Source organism: Siniperca chuatsi, linkage group LG6, assembly GCF_020085105.1.
Source record: "Siniperca chuatsi isolate FFG_IHB_CAS linkage group LG6, ASM2008510v1, whole genome shotgun sequence".
NCBI classification, from domain to species: Eukaryota; Metazoa; Chordata; class Actinopteri; order Centrarchiformes; family Sinipercidae; genus Siniperca; species Siniperca chuatsi.
The window spans coordinates 6194725-6220634 of NC_058047.1; the positions used below are offsets into that span (position 1 = coordinate 6194725).

Below are 25910 nucleotides of genomic sequence, written 5' to 3' on the forward strand. Positions count from 1 at the left end.
TGAATATGAGCAAAACTCTATAATTGAGAAAAGAGGGGAGAGTTGTTGTTCTCGTTGTCAGAAGAGGCTAGAGGGAAGCAAATAGGTGAACACAAATACAAAAAACTGTATTTACACAAACAATGGTGTGTTTCTGGAGAGAGAGTTGCCTGTGTAGAAACTGAAAGAAACTAGATACATAAATAAATTTAAAAAGTCATAATAAATCTGTATATTATTCTGGTATTTCTAAGTGCTGTTTTTTGATGGAGAGGCATCATCACCCTGAAGTTTATGCAAGAGTCTAAAGCTGCACCACCAACAAATGTTCCCAAGGGTGGAGTGCTTTTTCATTGAGGCCGTGGGAGACTGCAGAGCTGTGCAAAACAACCCAGAGGCTCTTCTGCAGTTTTTGAGCTTTGAAACTTCCTCGCAAAGGGTTAAAAGCTGACACCAAATCAGCTCAGAAGGGCAACTTCACCACAAAGATGGTGGAAGACTGTGCAGTGGTAGTCATCATAGAAGCCCCCATACTGCAGTAATCCTGCACTGTACAACAAATTTGATTAACACTTATATTATGTAAGATAATTTAGACAGTTCCTTGTGCCCGCTATCTTCTCAGCAGTGATGAGTAAAAAAAAAAGAATTCCCAAGCACATCCTTTCTGGGGTGGAGCCACAGTGCAGCACTAATATAGCAGAAGGGCAGCAAGTTGAACTTACTTTGTGGCTACATTTATAGATTGGCAGATACTTATTCTTTGCGCCGTTTTGTCCAATTTCTGTTTTTCCTGCAAGAGCAGCAGGGGAAGGGGTCCAATTTCCTTCGTTGCCCAGTTTGTTCCTGTCCCTGGAAAAAAAACAGCAGAAACATAGTAGCCAAGGATACAAGCATCGGCCAGGTAGGGCACATCTTCACCAGGACATGAGGACAACGTTCTCTTGTAGACGCAGAACAAGCAGAGGATAGTGTGAGGGCATCATCAAGACCACACAAAAAGACAGATGATAATGGCAAGAAAATGCAGAAAACAGGAACCTCGTTTAAATTAACAGAAATGGTGTTTGAAAAAAATTAAAAAGCTGCAAACTTCCATCATCAATGAGCTGTGCGTGGTGTCTGAAATTCCTTGAAAGACTAATGCTGCATGGTTTGGACTTGAACAGCTGGCTGACAGAAGTAAATACTCCATGGTGGGACTGGTGGTTTCTGTTTGTGTGCAGGAGATCAGTTTAGTGCATGCTGTCTAATTGTGTGGAATATCCAGTCCATCTTGGTGGTCCATCCTCCATGGTGAGCATCGTTCATCTGTTTCATAAAGTAGTCCAACGCCTCCTGCACAAAGCAGAAAAAATGAGAGCAATACATAAGTAGAAGCAATAATCTTGCAGAGGTTTCAGAAAGCAAAATGTGAGACTTGAGACAATATAAATACCCCAAACTAAGAACAGAATGGATATGAGCAGAGAGAAAAGCCTTATTACCTGTTCGCTTTTCTCCAGGGCCAGCGTCTTCCGGATGTAGGCAATGTCATCAAATGACTGCAGCTCCGGCATGCCAGAGCCCAGCATCATAGAGAACAAGTTGATGAAGAGGTTAGCATGCTGCCGGATGGCCAGGTAGGCTTTATAACACATCTCCTGGAACCTGGAGGGAGACGGAAAAGGGAATGTGAGACAGACAAACATTTTGTACAATTTGTTTAGTGGCTGCAGTGCAGGGAAGTCACAGCAAACATCAGCAAGAGAAAAACGGAAACTTACAAAACTGAGGGAAGTGAGGCAAGAAAAATGCAATGTGCTGCTTGAAGTAAAAAAAAAAAATCTGTACTAAATATATTCAAACCTCTATTCCATTCCAATATATTTACAAAATAAAAAATATTGTGTGTGCGCTCTCCAGTTTGACTGCAATTGTAACAATGCCATCCTCTAAACTCAGTTAAAAGAAAAACACATCTATAGCAAACCTTTGTGGTGGCAGTATGTCATGATCGGACGAGAAGAGCCTTGACGAAAACGTTTTGGGGGTCAACTAGCCAACAACTACTCACTGACTAAAACACTGACTTACACTAGTTGCAGGTAGCCGATAAAAAAAGAAGATGAGAGAAACAATGAGCGAAAAGAAGAGGTAAGATGCTGCAGTACCTCTCAAACTCTTTGGTCTTTGCACACTCCTGTGAACCCTTGCTGATGACGATGAGGAAGTCTTGTGTCAGTACAAAGGGCACTCGCTCTCGCTTGTAGCCAAATTTCTTTTTCTTATGATCCAGGAAATGGCCAAAATCTATATGAAACAACTGGCAGAGAGCAGAACAAAGAGGTAACCAGTAAGTCAAAGTTTAGTATCTCTCTCTAACAAGTAAACCTCCTCTAAAGTCAAACCTATATACTGTACATCAATATCAAGTTATCTTACAGAGATGAGTATAGCCATTCAGTCTGCTTAGTACTGGCTTAAATGTATTCATTTTATCAAATATGTAGTGGACAATAACAAATCCCTAATAAATTCATTTAAATTAAGAAAAAAAGCAGCCTAGACGAAGAAGCTTACTAAGTAATCTGCATATTTATTTATTTTTTTCACATTAGTTGGCTTCTTCACCTACAAGACCAAGACAGCCAGGATTATGTTTTAGAATAGTCCTTTAAAATGTAACTAACTATAGTTTTTTTACTCCAACTGTTTCTGGCTGTCTCTCTTCTATACTCCAAACTACAGTGACATTGTGAACTACCACATCATTAACATTTTTCCTACAAGTATTTTACAGGGAGCTGGAGTTATAATGAGTCCACAAACAGTAATTTCTGCAACTGAAACAGAGAAAAAGAAAAGCTAAATGGGCAACATTTATATGGGAAGGAATGTAGAAGCGTAGTTATACGCACATCACATGTAGGTGCAAGACTATTGGAAACCAGCATCAAAGAAAAGAGTAATGCCTGCACACTGACTCCAAACCATAAATTTACATTTGAATCCCAGTCAGATCTTCCTTTAACCTTATTAAAAAACACTCTGCATGTATGTGGTTAAATGTCAATCATATCTCAAACAGTGTATGTACAGCAGATCATTTTTACCTGTCCATCATCTTTGACCATAATGTTGCTGTTGTGCCTGTCTCCTATCCCAAGGATAAATGTAGCTACACAGTAGCCAGCACAGGACCTCGTAAACAGATCCACAGCCATGTCATACCTGCACAAATACACGCACACACACACACCAGTAAGCATTGACACAATTAATGTTGTATTTTAAAAAGAAATTAGAAATGAGAAAATGCTGAAAATATAATATAATATAATATATATATATGTACACACACACATATACATACATACATACATATACACACACACACACACAAAACTAATCGCAGGCAGAAATAAATGGGCTGTAACTCTAAACAATACCATATTTTTCTTTTAGGATCCCACAGACACTGTACTCTAATGGACATGGTTCTATACTGTCTAATGTTGCAAAGATGCTGTAAAAATAATATCAGGAGAGAGGAACTAACATCTCGCCCTTGTTCTTGTCCTTGAGCCACTGATGCAGAGTGTTTGAGTTGAACTGCAGGGCTCCTTTCAAGCCTCCTTTACACTGAATCTGCATGATGGTGTGGGAGCTGCGAACCACCTCAATGAGACCCACGCAGTCTCCTAATGACAGACAGCCATAGGGAAGCATCCTGGAGACACACAAAACAGATTTTCTTAGCCCCATGCACTGAGGCAGGAAAGAGTTAGAGAATAAAGAAATGGAAGCAGAAAGACACAGAGAGAAAGAGAAATATACAGTAGATTGAGATAATAGGTGAGAAAGTAGTACCGCAGGTCCAGTCCCTGATTCTGCCAAATATTTTCCATGATTTTAATAATCTGCAACGTCAGCATATCCTGCCGCAAGTCTACAATACAAACACACACAATGAAGACAGTTACAGTTAATAATGTCCTGGGATACTGACAGATTCTATACAGACACAACTTAAGGATGAGTTAGTATGATTATAGTGGACAACCAATACCAAGTAGCTCTGCAATTCTAAACAGCACTTTACAGTTTGTGTCAGCATTTAGGATTGGGACAGGGAAATATGCTGAATCGCTTTACAGCACAAATGAGGAAGAGTGAACTGGTCTTCCCGTGCAAACTGAGCTGAAGCTTTTAGAGTTTCTTTCAATGGCATATGGTGGTAGGAGGGAGAGAAAAAAAACTTTCAATATGTTAAAGTTTATGCCCAAATCTTTGCAATAGTTTTCCCATGACGGGTTTATGGGAAAAGTGTTTTGATTCATAAGCGCTAACAATACCACATGTTTGAGATAAAGGTTTCCCATAAAGGACAGAAAAGTTTCAGAACAGTTTCTGGTACCCTCAGGAGCCAATAAAGGTTAAAAATGAGGTTTAACAGGCTGTGTGTGTACTTGTCTGTGTGTGCGTGTGTTACCATCTCCATTTTTGAAGATTATCTCATTGTTCTGAAAGAGCAGTTCAGACATGATGTCAGGATTTTCCCAGTTCAGCCACAACGGTCTCTTTGCTGATGACATGATCCTGCATTCGTCTAACCTGTGCACAAATTAATTCAAGTTACTAAACAATGTCAATCTTTTTTTTTCACAACCCACTTATACACATATACACACCACTGCACACACACACACACACACACACACACTCAATAGCTCATTCATTATTGCTTCCAACCTCAGGTTTCCCAGTTGGTGCGCAGGGTTGAGAGGAGAGGTGAAGTTCTGCAGAGCATCCATGTAGTCCGGTCTCTTCATTTGGTCCACAAGAAACCGCATCTGGACCTCCACAAGACACACACACAACCACAACAACACACACGTGCATTTGCATATAAATGTGTATGCACGCACCACATCCACACACATCCACAAAGAATCCTTCTAAAAATGGCTGCATTTGTGTGGTATTACGACTCTGACGGTAAATTATGAATTAAACAAAGCCATAAACAGTTGAATGAATAATGACCAAACTGTTCTGGCATTCTAATGTTTGTTATTTTCAGAATGAGTAACACAACACAGATCCCACATAAAATCTGGGTGTTTAATAGGCTATCTGAATATAATAATGGCTGATAATTAAAATTTTATGTGTGTTGTCAGTTGTTGAGAAAGAAGACAGGGTCAATTAACTGGAGAATCCACTGAGGAAACTAATAAAAGCACCAAATCGACATACAACATAATAGTGACTTGTATGCTGTGAAAAAAAAAATAAAAATAAAATCCTGTTCTGTTATATGGGCATGCACATCACAGTGCTGTGTCATTGTTGTACTTCAGTACTTGATACTATAAGCGACAGCAACACAGGTAACTGAGGCCCGTGTGCCTGTCACATCTACAAACATGCAAGACACTGGATTTTGAAGCCAAACAAAACATAAACCCGCATGACTGTGGAGCGCTGCAGTGTAGGACATTGTCCAGGCACAGATCAGTTAATGAAGCTGAATGAAGTGAAGTGAATGAAGGTGATGATGTAGTAAAATTAAGGCATTTATGATCAAGATAAATGCCAATGTCCCTGTGTGTGTATTTATATATATATATATATATATATATATATATATATATATATATATATATATATATATATATATATATATATATATATATATATATATATATTTATATATATATAATAATAATATAATATATATATATATATATATATTATATTATATTATATTATATTTTATTTTGTGTGTGTGCGCTGCCATACTCCTTACCTTCTGCGTCTCATCCTTCTTCTCCTGTTTCAGGATGTCAGTGAGGTTAATGAGCTTCTCCATGGCCTCTACCTGCCTGCTGAGGTGTTTGAGGTACATGCCACAAGCCCTACAATAAGCCTCTAACAGCAGCCCAAACCTCTGGCTCACTGTTTTATTGTGCATTTCTGACCTGTGAGGAAGCCACAAAGAGAAGGGGGAGACAGAGAGTGAGAAGCAGAGAGGCACAATGAGTTTCTAGCTTTCTAGAAAGACTCTAAAAATTAAGGTGTATAAACATGCAAGATATATATGCAATCTGGATGGTAACTCACTTGAGATGCCAGAAGAAGAAATGTCCTATCCTTTGATTGGTCAGGGCCTTTTTTAGAAGGAAACGGGCCAAGGGATTGTCAAGATACTGCTCATATTTTAATACCTACAACAGGAGGAGAGAGAGAGGGAAGGGAAAGTTGGAAGGAGAGAACAAGAGGGGATGCAGAGAGGAGGTTTGATTAGTCATTTCAGAGTCTGTGATGTTTCCCGACCATGGAGTCTCTGTTCAACCACCACCAAATACAACCTAAGGCAGACCAGAAAGTCTTCAACGCACAAGAACAGGCCAAACAAAAGCTTTCCAACAGATATAACAGTGGCTGTCAAAGACACTCAGGCTGGAGAAAGATACTCCACAGTCCACTTGAGTCATAGTACTCTTTGTTCCTCAATGTCTTCCTTTTCCCCTCTTTTGTCAATGATTTCCTTGAACTCAATAGCCCCAACTCTCTGTTAGACCTACCTGTACAAGCTGGATGAGGTACTGGGACAGTTTGTCATCAGTCAGGTATTTGTCAAGGCAGCGTACAGCAAAGTGCCTAACCATGGGGTCTGGATAGTTACAGTCCAACAGCTCCATGGCCTGCTCAGGACGGATAGATGGCCATTCCTTTAACAGACAGTACATCTGGGAGACATGAAAACCAAGAAATCATATGAATTAATGCTAATTAAACAACGTTTTTTTTCTATTTCCATTTTTTCCAAATCCATTTAAAAATACGTTGTGGAACAGCTGAGCTGCGTCAAATTTTCCTTAACACAGATCAAGTATGTAAGAGTGTTTATATAACAAGCAGGTATGAAATGGTATGGCATTACCTGTGCTACTTCATCTCTGGAGTTCCATTTGACAGCGAGAAGGATCTTGGGAAGGATCTCAGGGATGTTCATGCAGTAGTGCCTGGTAGAGAAAGGGGGTAACTGCTGTGTGATGCATCCCAGTTTAAGTCTCAAGCAGTTGTTTTTACATATCTACATACATGTATTAACATGTAGAATTACATGGTTACGGTTAATCCCAGAAATGTATTTTGGCTTTTTTATACAAAATGTATATTTAAGAATAACAATTTAAAAAAATGACAAAATGTCTCAGCCAACTAGAATTAGCTTGTATTGAATCTGGTTGGGGGCTATGCAAGTGACATACTGTGAATTTACATACAGCTACATACTAGTCTGACCTATGAAATCTATGCCATTCTATGTAATTCTATGTGCTCTGCATAAATAAATGCTTTAAGTGCTATATGGTAAAGTAGGATAGTATCATATTTGCTGGTTGGGATGTTACCTGTGTCTCCAGAGGAAGTCTTTCTCCTGCTCAGTGATTTCTGAAAGAGGGTCTCTGTTACTCAGCTGTCTCAGCTGCTCAGTATCGCTCTCTGTCAAGGCATGATCTCTGGCCGAGCGGTTGCTCTGAAACACAACAGAAAGAAAATACTTGCATTATTACATTACTAACACTACCATAACTAACCTGTTGGCCTTCATGTTTAGCTCACCTGGTAGAGCTTGACCATTAAGGCTGACTCCTTACTGCAGTGGCCCGGGTTCAATTCCAACCCGTTTGCTGCATGTCATTCTCTCTCTCTCTCTCTCTCTCTCTCTCTCTCTCTCTCGCCTTTCCTGTCTTTCTCTGCAGCTATCACTATACGAATAAAGGCAAAAATACCAAAAAATATAATCATAAAAAAAAAAGATATGTAATCGCTGCATTTCCTTCACATTTTTTTTTCTACATCAGGACACCTTGGATTATGGAATCACGTTTATAGTCAGCAAAATGAGAAGCGGTGTTCAAGCTGTGCTCAAATTATAGTCTGGGTATGTTTTTGCCAGAGCAGCTCGTGTTTCTGAAGCGTGAAATTCACTTTGGAGAGTATTAAAATGCCTGTCTTTACCGGCAATTGACTTGAAATGAATTCTTAATGATGCATTTCCTTTGTTTCTGACTTTATCTTCACAGATACACAGCAAAACAATTTTTTTGTTTGTAGTTAGTGAGAGAGAGAAAGGAGAAAAGCGTGGGTAGTTATTCTCCTTTACATATTTTTCGATTTCTGCTGTCAACAAAATGAGTATGAAATTTGGTCACGGCTCATAAATACTATGTTGACCAGGAGTCATTACCAAGCTCCTGAGCTGCAGATAAAATCACTATTTTACAATCACGACATAAAGTCAGACAAAATAAAACAAAAATACAGTGTAATGACAGGAGCTGTGCTGTGAGATCAGCTATACTGACATTTAAACTGTGATGACAGGGGATGTGTAGAAGGAACAAAAAGGTTGTTATATTCAATACAGCCAAAAAACATTGGTTACCACATATAAATGAGCTGCAAACGTTTATGCTTGTAAAACCCAAATAAATATAGCTGCAGAATAACAGATGCTCCACTTCTGAAACCTTTCCAGTCGACATTGAAACTGCAACGTGGTCGTGACAGAGCCGGCGTACAGTCGGAACACGATGCAGCCAGAGTACATTCGGCATAAGGTTCAGGCTGTTAACAACCCTGACAATGCCCTCAAATCCTGAATTTGAGTGTCTACCTTTTGGCCATCACTTTGCCAAGAGCACAAAATCTGTAGAAAAGCTCTATTGTCCCCTGGCCAATCATCCTCCAAAACCAAGTCCAATATAAATATGACGATATGATTAATTTAGATTTTAACTGTGCATGAGACAAGATCAAACTATTTTCTGGCCAGGATCAAGCCGGATGATATTCTCATCACACTATGTATTGAGTTGAGCACTCCTCACATTTGACACACACATCATGAATAACTTAACACATTGTCTCACACTGTTCACATCCTCTCACATGGCGGAGTAACTCCAACCACTTGTCACATTATCACATCAGAAGTCATGGTTCTCACACCACACATCATCTAGAAATCTGATAAGACAGCATCACCAACACCATCATGATTAACTAAACACAATAGCTTACAGTGGCACTACTGAGTCACATGAAAAGTGTTGGGACAAACTTAGTTAACAAAGTCAACCATGAGGTTTAATAGTTAATAGTTGGGCTGAAACTTAACCACATTTATCGAATCACTTATTGACCTAAATTTACTCATATCAAAGTTTTCAATAAGTGAAATATCAGAAATACACTGAAAAGAGCTATAACATTTATTGACATCTAACCATACATTCAACCAACCAATTGGCACTGCCGTGTATTATAACCGTTGCTGCCAATAATGTTTAATGCAACCATTCTTACGATATAATAATAATAAACTTTATTATACAGCACTTTTTGAAACAAAGTTACAAAGTGCTTTACATGGTTGAACCCGGATTAAAACATATCAGGACTGCAATGAGGCAAATAAAATCAGACGATTAAAATAATACAAAAATAAAATACCCAACAATAAATAAAAGATAAAAACAGTAACAATAATAATAAAACAGATAAGACATGTTGAAAATAAAGTGTGTGTGTGTGTGTGTGCTAGCATTAATAAAAAGCTTATTTTTTTAAGATAAGTCTAAAGGGAATATTGCTTTCTTTGAAGGAATACATCTTAAACACTCACATATAACATACAACTACCGCTCAAAAGTTTGAAGTCGCCTGCCACAAAAGCTTGATTCGGTACAGTCAGATGGCTGAGAGGAATACAAATAGAGGTTATTTTGTATGAAGGGTTTGCAAAAAAAGCAATATTTTGTAAATGAAGAACAAAACACTGTACAATGGTTTAACCAGACTGTCAATTGAAAGGGCAGAAAGAGACAAAGATACCTCTGAGTAACAGTTAAATACCAATATAAGAAATCAGCATCAGCATCAGTCATTGGTAAAATAAATTGGAAGCTTAGCATTAAAATCTGTGCAGATTTAAATAGGAACAGGTTCCTACAAAAGAAGAAAAACATCAACAGGTGACTCCAAACTTTTGAGCAGTAGTGTATATATATATATACAAAAGATTCAATAACACCTAACTATAATTACATGTGGTGTTTTACAAAACACACATATCTGTTCACATTATTTACACACTAACATCACAACTAATTTAGCAGATTGTGTCAATACATGTAAAGCCTTCAGCAAGGATACAACCACACGCATCAGGGCCTCATAAATCAATGTCAAAATATCTCATGCCACAAAGGAGTCTAATGAACGGTGATATTCAAACACCTTCATTAACAACTTACCTCATCTTCTCTCTGTACACATTATATTTTCAAAAAGTGTGTATTTGAGCTCTGTTACTTGCTAAATGAATCTGCTTTTTTCAGTGAGAATATTAAGGTAAAGATGCATTTTATTATGTTTTTAATGCAACTAATGTATTTGTCTTTATTGCGTGATTTGACACCCACTTGTCTGTCACCAGTACAATAGTGTTTCATTAATTTGGTTCTCAAAAGTGCACACCCCTCCCACTCCTGTGTGCTATCTGATCATCTGTGTGGCCCAGGCCTCTTATGCTCATGCAACCTCTCACCTATAAGCTCCCTACGGGTCTTTGAGATGTCACTTTAACAGACATGTCTTTACTTGTGCTTTAAAGAGTTTCAAAACATAAAACAGTTATCTTGGGTGAAAACACAGGGTTCTGGGGTCCCTATAATGCAATCAAGGTGTGTTGCAAAAATCCGATCTATTTTAAATTTTAGTGATGCAGAAACTGTTGTGCATGATTTTATCTCCTCACGCCTTGAGTCCAGGATGAAAACTAAGGGGGACGGAGCTTTTGCCATAAGGGCCTCAACGCTCTGGAACAACCTGCCCGGAGAAATTAGGTTGTCTGAGTCAGTGTCTTCCTTTAAGTCTCTTCTCAAAATGCATTTTTATCAGAAAGCATATCCTGATTTTACCTGAGCTGTCTGTTTATTTTATTGATTTTTATGTATTTTATCATTCACTGTGGTATTTTATTTCTCTCTCTGTGAAGCACTTTGTACTTTGTTTTGATAAGTGCTCTATAAATAAAGTTTCATTATTATTATTAATTATTATTATTATTATTATTATTATTATTAGGTAAACATCATCTTTCCAGCCCACTGATTAGTGGCTGGTAAGCATGTTATTACCTGCCCAGAGAGGTTGTAGTTAAACCCCAGTTCCCTCGAGATGGTCCAGTTTGCATGATCCTCTACTGCATTCATATCTGGGTATTTGACTGGACTACTAAAGTGGTCAAACTCCAGCTCCAGACATGGGGTTTCCTGGACAACAGAGATTAAAAGAATATTATCACATTGTGTCAATTACGGATTCTCACAGTCAAAACTCTCAATTAAATATAGAAACCTGTTAACTTTCTTTTGCCCCATTTCTGGTACAGTTCCCATATGAAACAGAGCATGTACAGTGCAAAAGATGCTGAATTTTAATACCTTATTAGGGTTGGATCCAGTGACTCCTATGGGGTTGAGGAGGTCTTCAAGGCCATGAGGGACAGGCCAGAGGTTCAGAGCCATCTTGTTGGCCACCAGAGTGTGAGTGTAGTCAAACAAGTTGATATTACCCCAAGCTAATGGACAGTGCTCCTAAAGGAAGAGAGAGAAGTAGGGAAATAGAGAGAGAAATATTGTTTGGATGTGAGAAGCTCATGGGAAAAACAGACACAAACACAGATGGTGAATCATTGTGAATCAATGGAGGCTTTTAACACCAGCATATTCTGTGACTCAGTGTTTTAGCATGTGATCTCATTAAGGTTTGCTTATGCCAAGGACACATTAAAAGCACTAACTCAGAAAAGGTCTCTATCAAATACAACATGATACAATACACTCATACAATAGTCAGTGGTTATAATAAAAACAAAAAAGTACTTTAGCCAAGTGAAAGCACAGATAACACATCCACAGGTTAACATTTATAGCTCAGTTGTCTGCTCAGTCCAGCTAAACTCATTTCATGTCTTTAAACCTGTTGAGATGCAACTTTCCCAATGACTTACTGGACTTATCAAAACTGATCGTGCACTGCTCATTCTGACAAAACTCTCTATTGGTCGGGCGTGCTGGGCATTTCCCTATTTCTGAGGTTAAGTTTTATTTTCGGTAGGTCAGATAGAGGAGATGCTCTTTTGGATGCTGTTTATTTGCCTTCAATGTGTTGGTTTACACTAACAGAAATTAGTTTCGATTATCAGGATAAAAAAAATAAAAAATAAAACATTTACAGGTTATCAAACAATCTTTAAACTGCAGTACTCCATCTACCAAAGGTACAATGTAAGCCTTCACAAAGGCTAAGGAAATGTTCAAGATAACATCACTAAGGGGCAGCGATGGAACCAGGTGACAAAGGGCAACATGGTGAGGCAGACAGAGTATCATGCAGACAGCCAGTCAAAATGCACCTATTTTTAGTAATGCTGGAACAAAAGGCTGCTGTAGAGAAGTGTTTCTTTAATTCAGGCAGGGCATGAAAGAGCATCCGCTAACCTGACCTCAACCTAGCATGGCGCAGTATGGGACAGGACTCACCCCAGGTGTCCGTTACAATATCCATGTCTGGCATACACTGATCCACTCCACACTCACACACACACACCTCTCTCTCTCTCTCAGCTTTTCCACCATAGAGAGATGTAAGAAAAATCAGTGTGGGTGTCTGTTACAAGTATCAGACCAAATGAACAAAAACATTGACACACTCTGAAAAGTTTTACCACACATGGTTTCTAAACATAGAGTAAAATGTACAGACAGTCATTCTTTTTATTGTAAATCAGATGAAAGTATCTAGAATGTTACTATGCTACAAAATAGATTTTTTTATGACATCAAAAAAGCATGACACTTTTTATGTTTTAAATTTAATGTATTCATTTGCTAATTTTACTGGCCATATTTTGATTTTTGAGAGAGAACAATTAGCCTCTTTCACAACATGCCATCAATGTGGCTTGCACAAGTGAAACATATTCTAACATGAATGGAAAAGTCCCTTCTGCTGATGTTTTCAGCCACCACAGTGCCCATGGCTGATTAGTAATTAAACAGAACCAAAGATGATACCACAGCTCCCATTCACCTTAGACACATATACTATACACAAGACAGACTGACAGAGTAAGGTAGGTTCATGTACCAATACCAGCACATGATAACACACACACACACACAAACACACAAAATGTACCTATACAATATAAGTATCTCCAGGATGGGTTAGCATGCCAGTGTTAAATAAAACTTTAGACACATGGTCATCTGCTCTCTGCTATCTTTAGACTGTGACAACTATAGCACTCTCTGCCTATCTGTAATACAGCATACTGCTATTGGTATTTGTATGATCAGATAATAGCTTCCTTTGGCTAAAATGAGTTCATACTTGATTTGTTGTGCCCTGTTATAGATTTTTTGTGTGTGTTTTAAATCATAAAATGCCATTTTCACTATTCACAAATATGCAATTCAATTCAACAGTATACTGTTGCATTTTCCCCTTGTGAAACTTCGGGGCAAAGTATTTTACTTTTCCATAATCATTCCAAATGGCTAAAAATGGAACGGTGATATCCAAATGGCCTAGTAAAAAACTTCCTGTTTTTGCATGTCCACATCCTGTCAACTTAAGTTGCACTGTGGAGTCATTTCCTTCACTGATTTCTATCCTACCTCCTTGGCTCCCTTCCTGCCCTTGACAGAGCAGATGGAGAGGCAGAGTCTGGCAGCACGGGGTATGTCTGGGATGTACATATCATAGGTGAGCCACTCATTCCACCTGTAGATAAAGAATGAAAGAGACACAGATCATTTAAGAGACAGGGCCAACAAAAAGAACCAGAAACAATCTCAAATATAGGCCTACAAAGCAAACTACAACCACCAAAAAAGAGGACCTGCAGAGAGCTGGGACACCTAATTCTACACCAAAGTGGTTCCAATGATAGAAAACACAATGCTCAGAAACCTTACACTGCTATTAGACAGGGGTGAGCTGAGCCTATACTTTCAGCAACAAAATTTAGGAAGTGAAACATAGCAAAAGATACCTCAATGTCAAAATTATTTTAATATGAAGACTGTTCTACCAGGCATACATAGTTTAGACAGTATTCTTTTTACCTAGGTGTAAGACTGGACCAAGGCTTAGGTTTAACAGTAATGTAATACAGCAGTTTAGTGTTGCTAGCAAGCACTAAACTGGTAACTTTACCCTCCTGCCTTTGACTGCTTAAAGCAAATTATCAATGTAAATTGTCTAAAGCAATTGTCTATCAGTGAAATACTGAGAAAGTGAATTAAGGTGGTAGTTATTTCCATTATTGTGTAACATAATTGATTTATCACATTTTATCTAATTTTTCCTGGTTTTACTTTTCACTGTATAATTACTGACTCTCACATTGTTTGTTTAAGCAATTTGTAACTATATTAAGAAAGGCTCGTCACAAGTAAATTTATTATTATAAAGGGACCTTGATTAAGGGGCAGCTGTTATGAATTAAAAGGTATTGTAATGAAGGGTGGATAGTTACCTGGGGTTAGAGCAGGGTACCCTCTGTGTGTTGACATTGTCACACATCTGTTCACCTCCATGGTAAATGCCTGTTCTCACATATATCTATAAGTTTACAAGAGAAGCAAAATGCAACAAAGACAAACAAAAAAACATTAATAAAAAAACGTGTTATCTTAGAAGTACACAATTAATAGTGTGTAACAGCTGTCATGTTAAATGGTCATTACACTTAAGTGGCATGCAGTCTGGCAGTTTTGACTGGTTACATTTCAACAAATGATTCATGACAGCACAACAACATGAGCTACCAGAGCTACTTTCCCTTGGTAAAGGTCTCTGTTCACACGAGACCTGGACAATGAGTGTTTGTTTCCACGGGAAGTGAGGGGGTTGGAAGACTGGACAATGTGCACAACTGAAAAAACATTCAACTGATATTGCTCAAAAACAAATCTTAATTGCATTTAATATATTGATTTTTATTCATGAACCTGCAAAAAATACAATAAATACCATTCACAATTTTTTTATTACTAAAAGATCATTCCTCCAATTCTTCACCTACCATCCATGTAAAAATAGAGTATTTGAGTCAAGAATCTGTTATTTAATTTGAATGATCAACAGTAGGGGTGGGACGATATACAATTTTATCGCGGATCGGGATAAAAAAAACACTCAAGATAAGTTGATCATGGTGAATTTCCATTAATGGGATAATCATGAATCGGGATCATCGTGAATATCATCACGAATGACTTGAAAAGCCCAATGCCACATGGATTTTATTTTTGTTAAAAGGATAATTCCTGTATTTCTTAAGTCAAAGTAAATTATATATACTGATGCAATTGATGAAATCGGTCTGTACCATTTGACATTATTGGTAGAGAAGTAAAAAAGAGCCTGGTTTAAATAATACAGGAATTATCATGTAACAAAGAACAGACTCGCACAATGTTGCTATTTTTTTTATTTATCCTTTATTTATGCAGGGGGAGCTTATTATTTATGTTTACCTTATTTAAGTTGTTTTATTATTGTTTTTCAAAAGGATGTGCACTAAAAAGATGTGTGTCCTATCTGTGATGCAATAAAAATATGTTTCTTAACAAAGTGTAAGGTAAAGTGATTCCATTGCCAGTGCCATTTTAAGAGTTTTAAGCATATTTTGATGATTATCGGAATAATATCGTGAATCGCAATTATTTTGGTCAGGATAATCATGACATGAAATTTTCATATCATCCCATGGTATATTCCCACCTTGTCTATGTCCCGTATATTGACGTTAACATAGGTGGCACAGAGGATTCGTATTCGCAGGGTTCCATTGATGGTCCACAGCGTCTTGGCAGCTGCCTCGCCATTCATATAGGATGTTGCCGTGGAGATGCGTCGAGAGTATGACGGCATGACAAAGTTATCTGTAGGCAACTGGGTGTACAGGCTGTCCTTAGCCATTAGCATCAGGTTAGGCATCCTGCCCAGCATGATGCAACTACGGATATACTAGAGGGAGAGAGACAGAGAGAGAGAATGACACAGAGTGTAATCAGTGATGAAAATTGGTCATTATCCAGCAGCCGCCGTGTGACTGTAGAGCAAACAGTGACACTTTGTGCATCTTCTACTTTGATCTGGCTCACATGGAATTTCTTCAGACTCTGAGCATGGGCTCACTTCACCATGCATGAGGAAATGGTTCTAATGTTTTAATGAAAGACAATATTGTTTTGCCATATCCACAATGGTTACAACAAATAAAGAATCTGAAATGGATTAGGCTTTAGCTGTACCCTGATACGGATTTATCAAAAAAGTCCTGGAACAACTCTGAGCCTGATCCAGCAGGTTAGCAGAAGCCAAAAATGCAATGTTGCAAAAATGAGTGGACACTTCTCAATTTTTCATACACTTTTTTTCATCTCAGAAAATATGCTGCTGGCTTTCTATTCAGACAGACAGATAGCCCCCAACTATGCCTGCTAATTTTTCTCTTTGAGCCATTAAACTAAGTATTTCCAACTCTTCATTCATGTAAGCCAGCAATGTTGGCACTGTTTTGTTAAACAAATGTTTGCTATAAATCACTGAAATTATAAAGAAAATATTTACTACCTGTAGAAATTATTTTTCATACATTTTCATGCCATGTAAGGTCTAAATTCTCACAAATTTTATGTTTTCTTAATTTCTTTAATGAACTGCCCGAAATAAATTTTTGCCCATATATCACTTACCTTATACTGGCTGATGGGGTACTTTTCCAGCAGGTACTCATCACAGCCACAAACTTTGAGGATGTATTTACCCTGATATTCCTGAACACACATCTTTAGCTGTTCTGGTGACAGCAACATGCTGCGTGTCTTCTTACGAATGGCCTCTGCAATCACCTTTAGGACAAGATACATGCAGACAGACTACATTAGACTATCGTAAGGCCTATAGTGACACCCTTCAATTTCCTCACGTCGAATTTAAAATCAAAGGTGCTATATAGTGTGGCTCATGACTGACTCATTGTCTTTTCATTTTAGTGCATGTTCACCCCACCTGTTCAGGCACGCAGTCGTGGTTGATCTTCAATGTATACTTTTGTTTGTCGTTGTTTGGAGAAACAATCACCCAAATCACGACAATAATCTGACCTACAAAAAAAAAAAACACAGATTGACATGACACCTTTGTTCATTCTGAGGTCAGGTGTATGGATTACTGTGCTTCTTTTACAAGTAATGTTTTAATACAATAGCATCACACTAATAGCACTTCAATCAATTAATTGATTGCCGTGCTCATTACTGTAGCTCCTATCCATTATAAAGGCTGGCTAGTAGTGGTTAAGTATTGATGGGAGGCTAAAATGTTCATCTCTTGCTCCACGTTGGCCTCCTGTTGTCTTTAAGTGTTTTCTTTGTGTTTTATTTTCTCAAAAATAATAATCATAGGCTTGATCAGACAACCAAAACAGAAAAAGATACATTTTCTATTTCCGAAGATTCTTATTTTTCTCTTTTCCTGCGATACTGGTTAGATTTGACACTGAAAAGGCTGTTTCCTACCTTTGTCCAGTTTGCTATAGATGTGTTTGGGAAGCTCCTGTGTGGATTCTATATTGGGTGGGTAAACATACAGCGCTCTACTGTGGGGTCCGCTGGCATCTCTCAGCTCCACAGAGTCTTTACAAACATTCAGGATGTTTCTCCTGAAGTCCTGAACCTCGGGGTCCTTCACAAGGTCAAACTCACACACAGGCATACCAATGGCAAAACCTGACAGAATAGAAAGAAGAGCCAGTGTCCTTTAAGGCAATTTTGGCTAGATTGGTCCGTTTATAGATACAATAAAATAATGTTTTCCTCCTCTATCGACTGTAGTTTCCTAAAACATTCAAAACAATAATCCAAAACAAATGTAAGTAGCTTTAGAACATCAGTTCTGCTTATTACATCAAGCTAAAATTAGCCTAATAACATGCTTCAGCTAAACGGTTAGTAATTTACTAAATTTTTTTTGCATCTTTTGTCTTTTCCATTTATATGAAAGAAAAAGATTAAGATTAACTATAAATAAAGTATCTAGCAAATTAAACAATAATTTTCGCTTAAAATTTAAGCTGAGAACAAGAAAACGTATTTTGAATTTGTCATTAATTCACTTTTTTACTACACAAAATCAAACCAAGGCTACAACAGAACCAATGCTTTCAGAGGAGAAGAACCTCTCACCAATCTCTCTGTTGAGGATCTTTTCCTCTCTGTTGCCAACTGGTTCAATGACCTTGAGGAAGGGCTGGAAGAGTCTGAGGTCACACAGCCTCCGTGTCTCATCATAAAACTCCTCCCGCTCTGCTTCCTGCAGGCAGGAAAAAAAACAGAGGCTGTGTTCAATATTCCACTTTCTGTTTTCATGAAAGCCAAAGGTGATTTGCTGTAAGTGCTGATGGCCTGCCTGCAGGCGTAGAATTGATGTTTTGGAAAAGTGCAAAGCATGGTGTGTTTTTAAGCACAGGGAAGCATTTTCTAAAGATAAGATGTGTTCAGTTTTGAGAGGCAAGCAAGATGTGAACTACTTATTTTTGTGAGCCTTCCATTCACAACAAAGTGGAGGCAGGGTTTCCCTATAATTTTCAGGCAGCATGAACACATTGGCTTTATTTCAAGTACAGCATATGATAATTTGCAGAGACTTATTTCTTTGCATTAGCACCTATTGCAGCTTTGGCAGCTCCAGATAAATTTCTGGTCTCCTTTATAAACAGCTGTCTGGGGTTGTTCCATCAAACTTTCAATAATGGATGTCCGTTATGTTTACTCATTTAGATGGACGCCTCTGCCTACCAGATATTCAAATTGAGATTGAGTGTTCTTACCTGTGTAACACTGACAAAGATGTAGGATGTCTCCTCCTGTAAGAGGTGATGGAGGGGGTATTTCCTGGCCTCCTTGAACAGCTCATGTTTGATGGTGATGAGCGTGGCCTCACGGAGACACTCTAGGGTCAGAATCATCCCATTGGGCAGCAGGCAGTCTACCAGGATCCTATAGTCACACTCAGCATCATTATACAATGTTGATGACTAACCTAATTATTACTTAATATGCCCTCTTTGGGCATTTCACACTGTTTAGAATTCCTTAACATTCAATAAGGAATATATATACTAAATAATATAATAACAATAACTGAATACTAAATCATGTAATAAATACATAGGCATAGATTTTGGAGATTTTTTGTATTTATTTGCAATAACAGGAAATTGACAGGCTATTAAGCCTGTCAAGTACATGGGTACACAATAAAAATTACAAAATGCATTTATATCCACAATAGAATCCAGAGTGTCATACCTGGGAGGCATTAAGTGGATGCCCCATAGCTCCCCTGAGGACGGCCTTGGAGGCATCTTCCTCTCTGTCTCCCAGCTCAGTCACACAGTTAAGCTGCAGAGCACAACCTGAAAGATAAGAACACTTTTAAGCAAGTTCTGACCCTCATAGTGTAAAGCAGACTGAAAGCCCTGTTAGACTTAAGCCCCAGTGGTGATACTTAATGTAAAAAAATCAGGGTGCAGTTGGTTTATTAAATACAGTTTACTTGATGCTTCTGTCAGAAGCAGGGTTGGCCAACTGACACACATTGTTCAAAAGGTGCATGTGCTACACTTTCAAGGTGACCCAGTGGGTGCACATGAAACCACCTCACAGTGCTGCCAACTGAGCAGCTGTTTATGTGCCTTGTGACTTCTCAATTAAACAAATTTATTTAAAAAATATTAATTTTAGTGACCTGATTAGGCAACCACTGTTTTGCCACTTTCTAGATCTGGCGACTTAATTTCAAAAAAGTTGCCCAACGACAATTCTGGTGACTTTTGGCTCAACATGAGAACGGTGAATCCACAGTCCTGCCTATTCGCTGTGGCTAGGGGCTCAGCTATGCTCAGTTAAAGACAACAAGCATGTCAGCACACAGCAGCAAGACAGTGACTGACTGCACAGTATCCATGGCATGTGTAAAACTGGCATAGTGTATCTTACCAACAGGCTGCATTTACAGTACAGAAGTCTTTTTTGGTATACGGATTTAACTAACATTTTATCATTACTTTAGACCCACATTAAGTGGGTGATCACAGAGACCCATACAACTAAAGACCAGGCTGGAAGGCATCTCTACTTGTCCCCAAAGTAAAAGCAATGTGAAACATCTACAGTAAGAGGCAGTTTTACACCTCTGAGTTGTAAAACATGTACTTTCAACTGAAATAAAAGCAGTGACTTTATCTTACCACTCCTGTCACACTGAACAATTAACTTAAGGTAGAGACATAAAAATAGTTTCCCAGTGGTCTCTTGAAAGAAAATAAATTTGAACTCATCCTGCAAATCATGTCTGTTTAGTCCAACAATCTCATGTCAAGATGAAATTAGTATTATGCCCTCAATTTCTCAGATTGGGGTCAAATCATATTGTTTGTTCCGATCAACTGTCTCCTATATTTAAAGCATCATCTTGTAAAATTTCTAGTCCGTTTATTAGCAAGTCAAACTTCAGTCTGCAATATCATTTGCTGGTGATAACTCAGCTCCACCCTGTGGCACAATCCTGAGAGAAACCCTTCTTCTGTAGGACTGGGGAGACACAGGCAGATGTGTATGAGCTGTTTATCCATCTGATGTTGGCCCTTCTTTTTGTTCAGATCCAATCCAATCTGAAAAGGTCCCTTCCAAACTCAGACTTCGATGGGTTTTTTCACTGAATAGCACTTGGCTCAACAATGGATACTAAATGCAAAGTCAAAAGAAGTAAGGAATTCAGCCAGGCCAAGCGACTAACTGATAACTTGACTGAAATCAAATCCAGCAAAAGACCTTCATCCCAAGCCTTTCCGGCCCATGCTTACACATCTGGGTATTAAGAATTCTATATGTCTCTTACACCACACATAATCAAGTCGTAGCACCCAGAATAAATACTGAATGAAATTCTAACTATTCCCAATGCTACAACACATCCACACCAATACCAACTATAAGATTATAGAAGCCCTATAATGAAAATATATTATATATTGTAAATAAATGCCTAAAAGAGGCCTAAACTTGAGAACAGAGGGGCCTTCAGGTAATCAAAACAGATCTTTTACAATAAAGCATGACAGTTTCATTTCTGGAGGATGACCTTTGTTGTGAAATGGAATAAAAGTAAGCCTAGTCTCTTTAAATGTTCACTTCTTATCACCCTAGCTAAGTGCTCTCATTTACAGAAGATGAATATACACTAATACAGCTTTTAAAGCAGATAATACAATGAAAAATTTCCCATTCCTTAGCAACACATGGATACTAAAATGCTTTTTTGTAAAAGTCTTTGTACATATGCAGGTCTAAAACAGGTCGAATGTGATATGTCTACCTTCTGGCAATTATATATTATATACGCCTAGCAAACAAAAAAAGATTATGAAATGTCAGTTATTACCGAGTACAGTACTATACTCGATTTTGGCTTTTTTTTCCGCCACAAAGAAAAATTAGCCAAAATAAGTGCTTACTAGCTGTAGTTGTATTTTTACCAGTCAAACCTGCTCATTCAATTGTCTGTCATTGAGTTCTGGGAAATAAAAGGGCCTTGGGTAGCCTGACATCGCTAGACCAATTAACAAATGCGAATTAATCTGAAACCTCTCAGTTCATTTTCGATTTCGCAGACCAAACTGCCTCTGGACGCAATTGGATAGACCTACAACCAATCAGAGCTACGAAACGTGTGACGTAGCGCTTGAACGACAGAAAAATGTAAACAGACTACAGCGTGCAGAGATGAGTTGTGATGGTGTAGCATCGATATGTCTGTGAACGAGTGTTGCCGTTTTTGCCATCAGAATCCGGAGGTCCAGTTCGTTTAAATAGTGACGCCATAGCGGATTCAACAGAACATCAGCAGCAGCCATCTTGTTTGTTACGCAAATGCCACAACGGCGCTCTGTACGGTCATCGTATCAAACCCGCCCCATATTAGATAAACGGTTGCCTGAACGGGAGGAGGACCAGACGCATCTGCCAGAGCAAATAAAATATGAGCTCGCAGATTTGTCTGGTTCCCAGGCTAGGTCTTGGGGGATTTTATAGACACAACTATTTTAGACAGACCGCTCAGGTCCAACACTCACAAACACAAAAACAACACAGTGACTCAACTGCAGATTGTGACACAGTGATGGGAAAGAATGTGTTTGCATGGGCTCTTAAAAAATTACAACATGATGCCTTAATTTAACCTTCAGCCAACTTATGGCCATAAACAATTCTCAGAAATACAATCAGGACGAGAAGAAAATCAATCATTATTATTAACAGATCATATAATTCATCAAGCCAATATCCATCTTTCATTCATTACTGTACAAGGAGTGTCTTGTTGCCCTTCTTATAGTTTTTGTGGTTCGCACTCTGCCTGGATTGTATTAGCAGTCTAGACTATATTAGTTTAACATCTTAAGTACAACAAGATATTTTGAGCAAAAATACCCAGTACTAATAATCTAGAAGACAAATCACACGCCCTTGAAACAGCGCTGTACTGTCATGTACTTTCTTGGTGTTTCCTCACTTTGACTAGGTCTGTCTTACAACATTATGAGAATATGACAAACTATACTGAAGATCACCAAAAAAGGCATCACTGGCATCTCAATCATTACACTAGATTACTGCAGCATTTTTATGAACAGATCAAGGAACTATTGGTGCATTCGAACAATATCTTATCTAATTTCTCAAGTAAGGGTGGTGAATACTATTTGCAAAATAGCATAAGAATTTAGTGGCCAAGCAGGTAGAAGCCTTTATTGTTCATTTCACTCAACTAGAGCACTCAAATAAGTTAAGGTTATTGTATCGTCTAACTGTAATGCAGCCTTTCAGACTAGTAAAGAACATTTAACATCTGTCAATATAATACTCAAAATCCCACGTTATCTCATTTCATTTTACAATACCAATAGGCTATTACTTTCATATCCCCCAGCTCTATCTACCAGGAGTTGAGGCACGCAAGAAAATTGCCCCAGGTCCAAGATCAGATGGAGTGGTTAAGGCACCTGGCAAGATGCCCTCCTGCACCAGACTTTGGAAATGTTTTGGGGGTTTGACAAACTGGGAGGACACCACAGGGCATATCCATGACATGGCAGTAGGTTTAAATCTTTTTTCTGTCTTTGGAGCACTTTAGCCTCTGACTCACCACCCACATTGTCTTAGTATTTTTGCACGGCCTTGTGCTGTTTGTACATGGTTGCACACATGCATTTTATGTAGTCTTGTGTAGTCTTAGTTGATTCTGTGTAGTCTCATGTGGCTCTGTGTTGTTCGATGTAGCACCATGGTCCTGGAGAAACGTTGTTTAATTTCTTTGTGTACTAGCTGTATATGGTTGAAATAACAATAAAGACAGTCTACAGTCTACATCTCAGATTTTTTCAGTAATTTAAATAAGTCTGCATATGTCCTTGATTGACTTAAAAAAATGCTCTAAAATGAAATGGTAATTTGGTCTATTATTATTAATCTATTAATATTAACACTACAATTACATTTATACTACTTAAAAAATTCCAGGTGGTATTTGCATTGTGCCTCCCTTTCCCCCACCACCAAAACCTCTCTCTCTCTCTCCATCTCTCTCTCTCTCTTTCTAAACCCCCTTTTCTCTCTCAAAACCTAACATGGCAACGGTGGATGGCCGCCCACCATTGATTCTGGTTCTGTCCAAGGTTTCTGCCTCTTAAAGGAAGTTTTTTCTTGCCACTGTCGCCAAATGCTTGCTCATGGTGGGATTTGTGGAGTCTCTGTAAAGAATATTATAAAGAGTACGGTCTAGACCTGCTCTATAGGAAAAGTGCAATGAGATAACTTCTGTTATGAATTGGCGCTATATAAATACAATTGAATTGAATTGATTATCAGACAACGAGCAATTGGGGATCCCACAAAGGGAGCACCCCCAGGTGGTGGAAGCTGCTAAGGGAAAGGGTGCTTGGGCTGCTCTTTTTGCCCTGTTACAAATACAAAACTGACCAGGTTACGCATTCCAGGGGGTGAATGGCTACATGATATACAAGGAGCAATGGAGAGGAAAAATAGAAGATATCATCCTCCAACTGATGGAAAATTGTCCACCCAGTTAAAATTAAGAGTTGTGACTGAGACAGAAATGCATGAAATTGATAGTTAATGAGACAGAAAAATAGCAAACTTAATTTACAAAGAAGGGAAGCATTGAATATGTACAAAAACAAGCTAAAACAGTAAACCCTGAGTTAGAACAAACCACCCATTGAGCAGTTCTGTGATCTGTGACCCTGATCAGGATGCAGCTAAGCACTTTAGGACAAAAGAGGAAGCTTCCTCACAACACAGGATGTGGGGAGTGGGGAAACATTGGCCTAGACACAAGCTTGCTGTGAATACTGAAAGAAAAATGCACAACTAGTTATGTAGGCTAGCAGTGGCAAGATCACACATATGCTCAGTCTCTACAACACATAATATATGTGTGGTAAACAGAAGGTTTGGCCAGTTGCAACATATTACACAACAAAGTGGTTTTAAGAAAACACTTGTGAAACCATGATCGATTTTCTATTTCATTTTGTCCATTAAATCATCTTTGCAATTTAATTTGTGAGTTACAGGACAAAAAACAACATTGTATATAAAATGTATTTGCTGGACAGTCAACAGAAGACGTGTAATTCTTTCAGATGGAGAGAGGAATTTCTGAAGCATACCTAAATGAGAGAAGTGATGATGGGACAGTTCCACCCTTCATGTTTCAATCCATCTTCACGCTGTCACAGAGATATGTGTGGGGAGGAGAGGAAATTAAAACACACAAAAAACATCACACACACTGCAACTATGGCAGTTCGCGTGATTCACACTGACCAGCAGCAGGTTAGCTAACGTTGGGTGTTTGGGAATGACAGCTCAGAGATGACAGCTAACTTACACAACACTGTGAGCTCTCGATATAATAATATAAGTTAGTATATATATAGCCTATGAAATAACCTAGCTAGGTAATTAGCTAACAACCACTCTACCCATGTCGGCTCTGTCTTAACGTTGGTTACCACAAACATCTCTTTCGATTCATGTCCACCAGTTTGGCAATTGTTAACGTTAGCTAGCTCTCTTGTTCATTAGCTAACGGCTAACGCTGAGCCAGTCATCTCCTTGCTGGAAAATATGTTACCAACATTAAACACAAGCCATTTGTCTGCTGAAAGGTACAAATATAATTAATTTAGCATAATGGCTTACCCTTTTAAGTTGGCGACAACGCAGCGAAGGGTTTGAGGATGCTGGTCTGAAGGGCTCTCCCCAGCTAATGCCAGTTAGCTAGCTTTCCAGCTAGCCAACCCCTCCGGTTCCCAACGGCCGGTTGGTGGCTCCCGGTGCCGGGCAAAGCAGGCTGTTATCTGACGTCTGTCAGCCTCTGTGTCAGCTATCCGTGACAGCAGCCGTTACTCCACTCCGACAATAAATCCGCTTGTGTTGTGAGATGTAAGGTGCACAGTTACAGAACATATGTCCAAAATGTCCAGTCAGAAGGGCTCGTCCTGAGGATGTTATGAGCAGCTGAGCTGCTGCTCGACTGGACAAGTTGTCTTGCTGCGGCAATGCAGCCACGCTGTCTGTCTGGGGCCCTCCTCCCTTCCTCTAACACACAAACACACCACATGCAGAGAGAGTGAAACTGTGTGTGATTTATCGGTGTGGTATATTAGTGGTAGCTTATAACATGTTGCCTCATGTTTC

At 38.6% G+C, this 25910-nt stretch overlaps 1 protein-coding gene across 3 annotated transcripts; it reads right to left on the reverse strand.

Annotated features, from left to right (window-relative positions):
• Positions 1 to 711: 711 nt before the first annotated feature.
• On the reverse strand, positions 712 to 25838 carry LOC122878181 (phosphatidylinositol 4,5-bisphosphate 3-kinase catalytic subunit alpha isoform-like). 3 transcript variants are annotated; one of them, XM_044200631.1, is made up of 26 exons: positions 25413 to 25838; positions 24878 to 24937; positions 19434 to 19540; positions 18953 to 19121; positions 18309 to 18435; positions 17643 to 17852; positions 17134 to 17228; positions 16818 to 16973; positions 15841 to 16086; positions 14591 to 14676; positions 13728 to 13833; positions 11487 to 11639; positions 11181 to 11315; positions 7386 to 7510; positions 6911 to 6992; positions 6552 to 6716; positions 6088 to 6191; positions 5774 to 5945; positions 4714 to 4814; positions 4454 to 4575; positions 3832 to 3910; positions 3521 to 3691; positions 3075 to 3192; positions 2133 to 2284; positions 1467 to 1629; positions 712 to 1317 (listed from the first exon to the last, which is right to left on the reverse strand). In XM_044200631.1, exons 3-26 carry the CDS (start codon positions 19487 to 19489, stop codon positions 1210 to 1212), a joined length of 3201 nt encoding a protein of 1066 aa, XP_044056566.1. In that variant the 5' UTR covers positions 19490 to 19540; positions 24878 to 24937; positions 25413 to 25838; the 3' UTR covers positions 712 to 1209. The 3 variants fall into 3 exon arrangements, with proteins under 3 accessions (XP_044056566.1, XP_044056564.1, XP_044056565.1); XM_044200629.1 differs by having other exon boundaries at positions 4714 to 4820; XM_044200630.1 differs by lacking the exon at positions 24878 to 24937 and having other exon boundaries at positions 4714 to 4820.
• Positions 25839 to 25910: the final 72 nt, after the last annotated feature.

Excerpts from the sequence above, each read along its gene's own strand:
- LOC122878181 (XM_044200630.1), bottom strand. The coding sequence starts at position 19,489 with ATGCCTCCAAGGCCGTCCTCAGGGGAGCTATGGGGCATCCACTTAATG. Across the intron at positions 6,717-6,910 it reads CCAGAGATGAAGTAGCACAG|ATGTACTGTCTGTTAAAGGA; the intron begins GTAATGCCATAC and ends CATGTCTCCCAG. Across the intron at positions 6,192-6,551 it reads ACCTCATCCAGCTTGTACAG|GTATTAAAATATGAGCAGTA; the intron begins GTAGGTCTAACA and ends CTCCTGTTGTAG.